General features: G+C 34.7%; 2 protein-coding genes across 2 annotated transcripts in view; both read left to right on the top strand.

The window, feature by feature from the left end:
- Window positions 1–2,357, top strand: part of LOC110100918 (50S ribosomal protein L13) — a 14,983-nt gene extending 12,626 nt beyond the window's left edge. The window contains exon 5 of the mRNA XM_028701418.1: window positions 1,980–2,357. Coding sequence (XP_028557251.1) covers window positions 1,980–2,186 — 207 coding nt within the window. The 3' untranslated portion in view covers window positions 2,187–2,357. The remainder of the gene's footprint in view (window positions 1–1,979) is intronic.
- Window positions 2,358–10,915: 8,558 nt separating this feature from the next.
- LOC110100919 overlaps window positions 10,916–12,513 on the top strand; it is an 11,194-nt gene continuing 9,596 nt past the window's right edge. The window contains exon 1 of the mRNA XM_020828644.2: window positions 10,916–12,191. Within this exon, the coding sequence (XP_020684303.1) occupies window positions 10,968–12,191 (1,224 nt within the window). The 5' untranslated portion in view covers window positions 10,916–10,967. The remainder of the gene's footprint in view (window positions 12,192–12,513) is intronic.

The following is a 12,513-nucleotide window of genomic DNA, read 5'->3' as shown; positions in this document are numbered from 1 at the left end:
AGACCTAAAAAGACTTGGTTAGAAAATATTAGGAATGACATTTCTTTATTTGATTTAAACGAGAAATGCTTTATGGTGCCTAATGTTGGCCATTAAAGGAGAAGCATAATACTAAGTTAAGTGTGTCAGAGATGAGGATGCTCAGATGGATGAGTGGCTTTACCCTTAGAGATAGGATACAAAATGAGCATATATGTGAAAAGGTTGGAGTAGCTCCAGTAGAAGATAAGCTTAGAGAGAGTCGTCTTAGATGGTTTGGTCACATAAAATGGCGGCCTTCCGATGACCCTGTTAGGAGAGTAGAGGTATTAGATTTGACTTATGTTAAGAAAGGTAGAGGCAGACCAAAAAAGACTTGGTTAGAAAATATTAGGAATGACCTTTCTTTATTAGATTTAAATGAGAATTTGACTTTTAATAGGACACAATGGAGGAAAGGATTCATGTAGCCGACCCCACGTAGTGGGATAAAGGCTTGATGACGATGTTGTTGTTGTTGTATCTTCAGTAAGTACTACTACCACAGTTCTACTATATAATCGTTTGTCAATCTAATCTTCCTAATTTTGTGATACATTTATCTTAACTATTTTTTTGTCACCTTCAACTTTAGCTATAAGTGACTTCTTTCACATACCAAGTTATTTTTATAGTATAATTCCCTAGTACGGTCATAATGGACTAACATTAAGGCTTCCTTTAGGGACGGCTTTTTATCGCTTCTTAAAACAATTTTTTTTTTTTATAAAAATTTTAATTTTTATATTAGAAAGCTGTTTTAAGAAGTAGTAAGAAAGCCGTCCTAGGCTTCGTTTGGGACGGCTTTCTTATTGCTTCTTAAAGCAACTTTTTAGCATAAATTTTATAGTAGAAAGCTGTTTTAAGAAGCAATAAGAAAGTCATCACAAATAAAGTCTAAGACAGACAAGGAACACCAGCAGTACATGGCTTTATAGCAAGCATAATCACAACGTGAATATTTTACTTTAAATGGGTTAATATCGTTTAAAACGGCATTAGGCTCTTCTTATACTACTCTTCATTAACACTCCTCATACTTGACTGAAATTAGGACATACAAGGAATTGTAGGTGATAAATGATTTATATGGTTTACCAATAATGTCTAGTGCTACTCTTGTAAGAAATCTTATACATACATTTTGCTTATAATTTAATTCAGTTCAATTTTCTGAGTAATTAACGGTATCCAAACTTTTTCGGTTTTCATGTTTGAATTCAACTTTTTTTTCCCTCTTAGATTTTAGTTGGTATAGTTTTCGTACTGCTTTCAAAAATAATTTTTTATTACCAGAATTTTTTGAAAGCAGCGAAAAAATCATAATCAAAAGTTATCTTAAACAAAGCCTTAGTTTTAAAACCTGAAGCTGGGCTGATTGAATAGGCTTGCAAATGGTAGTTTTTATGGTGGAATTCCTAAATCTGGCAAAATTAGTTGATTTATTGTTTGTATATTTATATATAGATCTTCTATTGCTGTACTTTTCAGTTCTTCTGTTTGTTTACTGCTACTTGATAATCACTTGGGTTATAAATTTGCAATTTTCTCTTTTACATATTTTAAACTTTAGCATACAAGTAGTAATTTGTTCTTTGCACATGATTATTAATATATTATAAATCTTGGAAATTATCCCAAATAGGAGCTCCATGTAATAAAAATCGTTTGGGGGGTTTTGGGCAAACCTTTTGGGAAACATTCTAAGTTGTCTTATGGAACAATGGATCACCACCATATCATTCACATTGAGTGTCATTGCAACTAATCATATTTCTCATCAGAAATTCGAGTTTTTCTCGGGCTTCGTTTGGGACAACTTTCTTGCTGCTTTCTAAAGCAGTTTCTTAGTATAAAAATTTTTTGAATTAGAAATTTTTATACTAGAAAGCTGTTTGAGAAAGTTGCCCCCAACGAAATTTTAACCTTTTATTGATCAAAATCTTAAATTCTTCCTGTAGGACCGAGATCGAAAGCTGAGGATTTTCGCGGGGGGCGAGCACCCATTTGGAGACCGGCCTTTAGAGCCTTATGAGATGCCCCCTCGACAGGTTCGGGAGATGCGTCCTCGCACCAGACGCGCGCTCATCAGGGCTCAAAAGAAGGCAGAACAGAGCAGAATGGCTACCAGTCCCATGTCTTCCAACAAGGAAGATAATCGTGCATGAATTGTTCTACTTTCTGATCTGGTTAGGTATCTTCTGTTACAAATAAAATTTTCTGAATTGCATGTAATTTTCAAGTTTTTCTTTTGAGAAAATGTGGCAAAAAATAATTAGGGGTATTTACATACCTACCATAAAATTCTTATATATTTAATATATTAATTTTGATAATTATTTGTATAATACTTAAATATTTAAATCATATTAAAATATGATTAATATCAACTTCTTAATGCAAAACTCATCTTTTTATTGAGATGTTGAAGTATTATATTGGAAAATATCAAAGATTAGGTGTTAGGTATTATGGCAAGTCATAAGAATTTTGTGGCTTAAATGTAAATACTGCAAATAATGAACTTGTTTTTGTAATTTAATGGGTTTTTTAGAACAATTTGATAGATGGATTTGATTTAAATAGGACAAATTTCCCCCTATTTGTTATGTTTTTTTGCCTAAATTAATAGGGCTAGCCCTCTTTAGAACAAATGAGCTTGTTATTTTTCTGGATGAACTATAACATTTTGTTTGGGATAGCTTTTGGCGATCATTTTTTACCTTTTTTTTTAAATATTATATTAAAAAATTGTTTTAGAAAATTATAAAAAAGTTTTTTTAAACGAAGCTTAAATCTCTAAATTTTGATCATGTGAAATATTTCCTTCTCCAAATTTTGTTTGAGTACTCTATCATTTGATCCATTAGGATTCTTAAATAATCACTTAGTTCAAATCCTTTTAGCCTAATTTGGTGACAACATTTTCCACAAAGAAATAATGAATATTTTTGCTGAGGGATTGTAGACGATCTCTTCTTTGATACTATCAAGATTTTGTTTGGAAAAATTTTCTTACTGTTTTTTTTTTTAAATTTGTAGTCAAAAGGTGTCCTAAATAAAATCTAATTTTTTGCGTGATGTTGGTGTTGTATGTTGAAGAATCTACTTATATTTGTGGCTAATAAGGCTTTATTTGGGAAAGTAGTTTGTTCGTATAAAAATTTTTTGAAATAGAAATTTTTCTAACTAAAAATTTGCTTTAGAAAGTTGTGAGAAAATTGTCTCAAATAAAATTTAAGATTTTGTTTGGGACGGTTTTTTTATTGCTTTTTAAAGTAATTTTTTAATATAAAAATTAAAATTTTTATATTAGAAAGTTGCTTCAAGAAGCAGTAAAAAAAAATGTCACAAATAAAACCTAGGGAACTTGAAGAAATAAATCATTATCTTTGAAAACATAGCTAATTTTTTAGCATATGAAACCATATGATTCTCATTATTATTTGATAATAATAAATCTTTAAATAGTTTTTAATTATTTTTCTATAGTTTTGTTATTTCATAACAATGATAAAGATGCAATGTGGTTTCATGATGCAACAAGAAAATATGTTACATAAAAAATATGGGGGATTTGCTTACATAAAACTCAACATTATTTTATTATACATTTAACGTCTAAATTTTAGTATTTACGAATCTAACACTCCATTACTTTTATGTTGCTTCCACTCAAAATGTTGAAAGACTTAACGACAAGAACGACAATGGGATCTCGTTGGGAAGAGTATCGATGTGGCCGATGACATGTGAATGAAGAAAAGATGAGAAAGGTGTAACGGGATGTGAGGGTGGGAAAAATAGAACTGTTAAATGCATGATTTTACAAATGAAATAAAAAGAGGAATTTTTTTTTCTTAGAATTTGGACAACTGCATTAATTGAATGTTGGTAAATAGTTAAAAAACTTATTTTATTAAGAAATAAAAAGATTTTATGGTGGAAAATTGCCCACCCTAAGTTCTTTCTGATTCCACCCGTAGATCTAAATTGGAGAAAGGCACTGAAGAGACCGAAGACGTGTGAAGGATGAATAATAGATGAAGAAGTCACAATGGGATCTTGTTGGAGAAGGGCATTAACAAGACTCAGATCACCTTAATAACATGAAGTTAATGAATATGATATCCTTTATATTATTTATGTGAGTAAATGAGTAAGTTTTAGATGTTAAATATGTAAATATCATAATTGAGTATTACATTTTTGTATGTAAATTTTATAAAAATAAAATTCTTATACTTTCAAAATTCATTATGAAATTCTCTTCAGCACTACACACCAACCATACTGACAAAACACAAGGGAATATTTGATCAACTGTTAGCTTATTCTTCTATAGAAAGAATGAAAATGAATTCAGAACTTGACTCTGCAGCTGCAAATTTAAATAGATCCGTTCATAAAAAAATCATATAATAATTTTTATAAATTTTGTTACAAGAACACTCAACCTCCATCCAATTTCTATTCTTTTTAATATAAACTGTAATTAATAAAAATTCATGAATACTGATCTCACTATATAACAGGTAATTCCTTATAAAAATCTTCAAGTGATCTTCTAGAATGATGATGTGTTGAATTAAGCAGAACTCTCCAGAAATTTAAAGAGGCTAATAATGTGATGCCACCTTATTTCTCCTCAAAAGTAATCTGTCTCCATCAGAAGCAAAACCAGAAGTTCCTCCTCCCTTTATCTCAAACATGACTACAGACATTCACAATTTTCCTTTCTGCTTCTCTGCTTCTCAGTTCTTCTATCTTTCAAAGGAAAAGTAGCATAGATGGGATCAGTAGGAGACTTTCTTCTTGACATCATTACTGCAGTGTTGGTGGCTGTTGTGCTAGCTATCATGTTCAAGGGGTGGCTGTTAATGATGGCTGGCTTGTTTTTGCTCTCTCTTCTTGTCGATCCGAGCATCTACTACTTCATCGCCCCTCGCCGCCACGCCGTTGTTGCTGTCTACTCCTACTGAGAAGCCTGCTTATCTATATCAAGTTTCTTTCTCTCTTTATGTTATGTATCAGTGGATTATTCATTAGCTTTCTTCTTGCTATGTATAATTTTGAAAGATTCCACATGTAAATTTTCATGTTCTACATGATTTTCTGATATTTTTCATTTGATCAGAACTGATTTTTTCAAGTGTTTGATGAGTTCAGGAATAAGTTTTCTTGAATTGATTAGAAGATTTGAAAAGCTATGAACTCAAGATTTTTTACTGCCTATTAAGAGTAAAAACTAGTAAGCCTCTTCTTCTCCAAAAGCAAAGAAGATTATTTTTCCTCCATTAAGGCCAAATTTCACACCTCTCACAGTGGTGGGAACATTGTTATATGGAATTTTGATGTTCTCCTCTGCTTTTCAACCTGCAGTTCTTCGATTGCAGCCACTTTCCTATCTTTTTCTTATTAATGAAAGCACTGATAAGGATGTTTTCTAGTCTTTCCTGCAGAGCCAACCTTTTGAAAATGCATCCTTAATGCATACATCTCGAATTATATTAAGAGACTAGCTTTGTTTGGGACAATTTTTTTGAAGCTTCTTAAAGCAGCTTTTTAGTAAAAAAAATAAAATATTTGTACTAAAAAGTTGCTTTGAGAAGCTATAAGAAAGCCGTCCCAAACGAAACCTTTAACTGGATCAAGCTCTGTTGTAAGAAGTAAGGTGGAAATGATGTTCCCTTCTGAGTCACTATGTCCTAAACTTTGCCATTTCATATGCTTGATCTGATGGAGCTCTCTAAACTTGTTCCAATAAAAACTCATTTAAAACTATTATTTGCAAATTTAACTGATGGCTTCAAGCTAGATCTTACAAGGAAATTGCCATAATGCAATATCAAATGACTTTCTATACTGGAGACTTCATGGGCTATGTAGTAAGATAAATCTTACTGGTTAAATGATAGTGAGTACAACTTGTTACTCTACCAAAGAATCGAGGGAAGACATGCTTCCAATACTACTTAGACTTCATTTGGGACGGCTTTTTTGCTGCTTCTTAAAAAAAAACTTTTTAGTAAAAAATTAATTTTTTTGTACTAAAAAGCTGCTTTAAGAAGCAGTAAGAAAGCTGTCACAAAACGAAATCTTAAATCTCTTTATACTAATCTTGGACACACGCCTTCTTCTAATGACCCTATTGCCCAATAAGCTCAATCTTTCTGAAAGAGCCTCTACAATATGCTCTGTTCAACTTATGAATTTGTTACTTCCTATATTATGCTCTACATTGGATATTACTAATGGTGAAATTATTAATATTGTATTCTACATTGTTAAGAATCAACTCTAAATAGCCTGGAGGCCTTCTCTCAAAAACCATATGGCATGACTTCCCCAATTTTTAGAAGCTTTTATAAGCATAGTGTTGTAATAACTTGGCATATATGGTGATAATGAGTTGGGATAGAGCTTTAATTCTACTCTTTTTTTTTTTGTATTTAGGATATTTTACTCAATGTGGATTATTTCCTTGTTCATCCCCTTTGACATCTTCTCCCATGATAATCCTTCCCATGGGTGTCTAAGATATTCTTTTTCATCTTCAACAAAGGATGCCATCTTAATGAGAATCATACCATGCTTCTTATGATTAAGCAGAGCATCATCAATAAGAAAATATTGACTTAGGTTTCATTTGGGACGGTTTTCTTGTTGATTCTTAAAATAACTTTCTAGTTTAAATTTAGTTTTTATACTAGAAATATGTTTTAAGAAGCAATAAAAAGCCGTTCTAAATGAAGCCTTAATATTTATGTCTTCTCAATGCACTCCATAAATACATTCTTAAAGTTGTCATATTCAAGGTAGTTATCAATTAGCCTATTGCTTTTTGTCATCTACTAACTTCTCCGCAATAGAAAACTCACTAAGGCTTCGTTTGGGATGGCTTTCTTAATGCTTCTTAAAATTGTTTTTTAGTACAAAAATTAAAATTTTTGTACTAGAAAGCTACTTTAAGAAGCAGGAAGAAAGCCATCCCATACAAAGCCTAAAACTTAATCTAATAATTAAGGCAAATTCAAGAACTCTAAATTTTGTATTCATACCTCCATTATTGAATACAACAAAGTATCTATTATTCTCTTCACTATCAATCAATTTTTCAAACTTGGAAGACCTGGAACCTTGGATAATTGTAGTTAGCAATAGGGAAAAACCTGCGGGTGATTTAGGATTTGTTAGGGACGGCTTTCTTATTGTTTCTTAAAGTAGCTTTTTAGTATAAAAATTAATATTTTTGTATTAGAAAGCTGCTTTAAGAAGCAGCGAGAAAGTTGTCCCAAATTAAGCCTTAGCCACTTGAAGAGCATCAAAACTTTCAAAATGTGTAATAACATCATTCATTGTACCCCTAGCTTTATAGGCGATCTGAGCAATATAATACTTTCCCATAAGAATGATTAGTTTTTTTTTTTTTTTTTTTTTTTTTTTTTTTTTTTTTGAGAGAATGCAAAATTGCATTAAAAAGAAAAAGAACTAATTACAACCTAGAACAAAAAGAAAAAGCAAATGGTTTCTAGCTCCAATATGGAAAGAAACCTTATTGAAAACATATTTGTTAAACTAAAACTACCATAATTGAAATAAGACCCTACTATTTCCCATTTAAAAACCCTTGGGGTGGAGGGGATACCAAATAAATAAAACAACCTAAAAGGTTGATTAGTATCCCAGAGTTCCCAACCGGTTAAAAAATAAGAACTAGTATAGATCTCATAAGCAATTAAAGTAATTATAGAAAACAAATATAAAACTAAAAGAAAGAAGGAAACTAAGAAAAGAACTAAGATAACAAAAAATCAACAAAAGTTGATAATCATCAGTAAGAACTAGAAGATATCCCTGAATCTTCTTCCAAAGCCTGAGTCCATAATCCGCAGTAAATAAATTGAGATACTCTTTAAACATGAGATCCCTCATCAAGTAACCTCCAAGAATCATCATGATGTATATATCCATGTAGTAGTAGGAATTCATTAAAGAACTAAAGGGGAAGAACCCCTTAAAAATTTTTTTGAACTAAGATCAGTCATTCTCCTTCACCACCGATTCCAAGGACTGAAGCTCTTTAAAAAGTTTGTCTTACATGATTAGTTAAAAATAAGAATGATTAGTTAATACATCATCATATTATAGCAAATTAACTTAAATTAATCAATTCCATACAAGTTAATGAGGAAAAATAAGGTTAGAACCTCATTTGAACGAAGTTTGAGATAAGATTTGATCATGATTCAAATTTATTACATAAGCATTGGAAGCTAAAAGAAAGAAAAAAAAATCTACAATTTGACATGTATGCATTATTTTAGCATCAAATGCTTTAAATAATACATTTCATTAAAATAGATAACACTCTAATTACTAAGTACTTATTCATTGTTTAGACAACCTAACAAGTTAATTAATAATTAACTAATCAGCTTATTGAAATGCTTAAAATTTTTATTTAAATTACAAAAAATCATAATTAGTTTACAATTAACTTATATCAACAACAGAATCGTCAATTAGTTATAGATAATTAATAAATTGTTTTTTATTATATTAATCAAAGACTTGCAAAATTAATAAGAATAAAGATAGATATATCAAAATTAATGGTTAATAAACTTTAAATTTGTTCTTCCAACTAGCAAGCATAGTTTGAATATTACTAAGGCAATTACTCATACAAAAAATTCTCTAATTCTTTACTTATTTGATGGGAAAATTTAAGGGTGTCAAAACCTGACACGACCTGAACCCGACCAAAAAAATTCTAGGTTCGGGTCAACCCATTTGTCATACGGGTCGGGTTCGGGTTTGTAATTCATACTCGTTTGTAAAATCGGATCAGGATCGGGTTGACCCGAAAACTCGAAACCAGCCCGGATTTACCCATTTTCATCATCTCACATGAGGTCGGTCAGTTAGTGTCATCGCCATCGTGTCACTGCGTCAAGCGTCAAGCATCTTGTATGAGTTGTCTCCAGTCACATCATGCCCATCGCAGCGTTGCTATCGTCGTCCTTTCATCTCGCATTGCTGCTGCCGAAGTTTGGCCTGCACGCGTTGCCGCAGCCGCAACCGCCATCCTGCCAGTGTTGCTATTGCTGCTGTCCTTCTAGCCCGCGGCACCATGCTGGCTCCCATAGCGCGATTGAGACCCAGTCGGCAGAACTGCGCCTGCTCCGCAGCTTCTGCTATGAGCGTCGGGTCAAGTGATTTTACGTACCCTCGTGGGTCGGGTTGGGTCAACCTGGTAACCCTCACGGGTCGGGACTAGGTTGACAAACCCAACCCGTTCGCAAAACCAGGTAGGGTTAGTATCAACCCGTTTATTGTTGGGTCAAATCGAGTTTGACCCGAACCCGACTCGTTGACCCTAATCGACACCCCTAGAAAAATTTAAAAACTATTTATCTTGGGATGTTAAAACAAATTGACGAGTCAGGTTCAGGTCGGACCCAAAATTGACTTATCAGAATCTAGACATCTAAACCTTACCAGTTTAAGAAACGGGTCAAAAAATCAACTAGAACTCAACCAATTAGCAACCCAAATCTGACCTGTTAAACTATTATGTTTTTTTTTTTTAAATTATTAACTATAAAGCTTAGAAAAAAAAAGAGAAGATCATAAACACAAGTAAAAATAATAGTTAAAAAAATATTAAATGGGTCATTTTTGAGTTAAAAATAGGTTCGCGAGTCAATTTAAACATAAATCATTTAATAAACATGTAAGATAATCAAATATAAATTTGACTTATAGTAAATAGGTTAATCCGAATTTAAATTTTTTTGACCAGATTGGAATCAGGTAGACCTGTCATTTTCGGGTCACTGGTCGGGTTTGGGTCGAACTCGAAATTGACCCAGCACTATTCGGGTTCGGCTCAACCCGACCCATTTTTACAAACTGGTCGATTTTCCGGACCCGCGCCCGACCCGCTTCGGGTCAACCCGACCCGACCCGCTTCGGTTCTATTTTTCGAGTTCCCGTGCGGTGCAACTGCAGGCCGGTAGCGATGCAGCGACGGCAGTGTGGGCGAGGTAGCGGGCCCGATGCAAGCAGCGACTCGAGGCTTGATGCGACGCACCGACAAGAGCTGTCACACGGCGTGTGATGCCCTAGGCATCCATAGTGAAAGGATTCGTCTGACAATCTCGATCAATCTCCATTCCTGCTCCCTTACTCGGACCTGAAATTGTTAACCACATATAATGAGCTTCAAAAAGTCCAGCAGGTCACCAAAGCCTACAACTGTACATTCATATGCATATTCAATCATTCAAATCATCAATTCAGAAAATCAGAAGTCGTACGAGAAATCGGCGGCATAACGGCAGTATACAGAATTTACACAGAAATCACAGATTCAGAAATTTACCAAATTACCAGAAATCGAAGAAAACAACATTACAAAGCTTTACTTGTACTGAAGCACTATTTTTCAACAACTAGATAATTTTCTATTCGATAAAAATCGCACAGAACTCAAAATAACCGGTAGAAACTTTACAGAAAATACACTCGATGCAGGTTATGGGGCAGGCGGGCTGCTCGGGTAGGCGGGGTCGCGGGGCAGTCGGGGCAAGCCGGGCAGGTGGGGTGTGGCCGATTTTAGGGTCATTCCGAGTCATTCCCGGGTTGTTGGGTCAACCCGAACCTAACCCGGTTTTACAAACGGGTCGATTTCCCGACCAGCTTCGGGTCAATCCAAACCCAAAATTTTCGTGTTGGATTCGGATTGGGTCCAATATTGACAGGTCTAGAATCATGTCAGATTATTTATTGGCACCTTTAAAATCTTTTAAAAAAAAAATTTCTTATTCTGCACTCTTCAAATTTGAACTTGGAATCCGAGCGTAAATACCGGTTTCTCCCTCCTCGCAGACCAGTTCGCTCTCGACTGATCTGTTTCATCCGACTCTTCCAACAGCTCGGAAATGTCGAGGAAATCGATCAGAAAAAGCAGCCGCGCCATCGATGCCCGTTCTCAGCAAACTTTGCGGCGATCTCTCCGCCTTATTTCATCCGAGACAATCGGAAAAGTTTCATCGTTGCAACTCGTCGACGGTAAGGAGTCTGTAGAAACGCATCTCGGAAACCTCTCGGAAATGTCGATGAAAAGTAAGCCCAGAGTCGGCACCCACCAAACTATTCTCCGGCGATCCAACCGATTCCTTCCACCCGAAAAGTTGAAGCCAGAAATTTCTTCGCGGAATTCAAACTTCTGTATGAAATCAGTAGAAATCCATCCGGACTCTCTCTCCATTACTTCCCAATCGAAGGAAACAGCTTCTTCCAGAAAGATTAGGGCAGCGATTCGCGGGAAAAGTCAGCTGAAGCTGTCGAGATCGAAGTCTGGCGTGGTTCTTGAAGAGACACAGAGTGGCCTTAGGCGATCTCTGAGGTTATCTTCCCAAACTGGAAGTAAAGTTTTTGAAATCCCGCAAGGGTTTCCTGATGGGAACCAAAGGCGACAGTCAATGAGGTTACTTGGCCTAGCTCCTGTTACTGCAGAACATGTGGGGGCAAGGATTGAAAGCCGTAGACCTAGTCATGAGGTCGAGCATAATAAACCTTTTAAAGTGGATTGCAAGGTTGTAGCCACGAGGCGTTCTATGGAGCCGGTTTCAGTTACTACTAGAGCCAGAAAAGAATGGAACCAACCGGAAACCATTGCTGAGTCAAACCCCGAGCTGGTTTCAGTTACTAGCAGGGACAGAAAAGAATGCAATAAACTGGAAGCCATTTCCGAGCCAATGCCAGAGATGGTTCCCAAAAAGGAATGCAAACCTTTGAGCTCTCAGATCAGAAGATCATCTCCTAGATTTATGTCAGCATCAAATGGATTAATGAAGAGCGGAGCCACTTTGAAGATGCCATATAAAGTGGAGGTGGTTGCTGAAAGGCTTAATGCTGACGGTAGAGACTTGGTTTTAGAAAGTGGAGTAGAAGATGCCTTTGTGATCACAAAGAAAGCTGACCTTCACAATGCTAAGAGGACAAAAACGGAAGAACATGAAATGGAGGATAGAGTTGAAAAGAAAAATAATGAAGAATGCTGTGGTACGGTAGCTTGGAACAATGAACAAGAAGAAGCACTACAGAAGGCCTATTTAATAGCAAAACCGTCTCCCCATTTTTGGAAGAAAGTTTCCAGAATGGTATGTTCTAGCTCTCTCTTTACCTTTTTATCAATTAGCTCGTCTTCATAATCTGAGACCAAAAAAATATCATTATGATTTAATTAACGGGTTATGTAAGCTGCAAGCTCTTTGCTAGTTTTTCTTGTATTCTATAATAGGAATTCAAGACAAACAGTAATTTTATTGTCATCTGCTTCCTTTTGCTAAATGAATTGTTTGAACCAACTATGAATGGCACTGTCTTTGAGTGAACATCTTTGTTGGCACCATTAAAACTAATAGAATTGGTTGAGGGATTCCAAGAAAGGTGTTCCTCTATAAATTGTTGACCTATGCTAAT

This window comes from Dendrobium catenatum, unplaced genomic scaffold (genome assembly GCF_001605985.2).
Source record: "Dendrobium catenatum unplaced genomic scaffold, ASM160598v2 fragScaff_scaffold_156, whole genome shotgun sequence".
NCBI classification, from domain to species: domain Eukaryota; kingdom Viridiplantae; phylum Streptophyta; class Magnoliopsida; order Asparagales; family Orchidaceae; genus Dendrobium; species Dendrobium catenatum.
The sequence above is the reverse complement of the archived record's forward strand: the minus strand, read 5'-3'. Positions and strand labels throughout refer to the sequence as shown.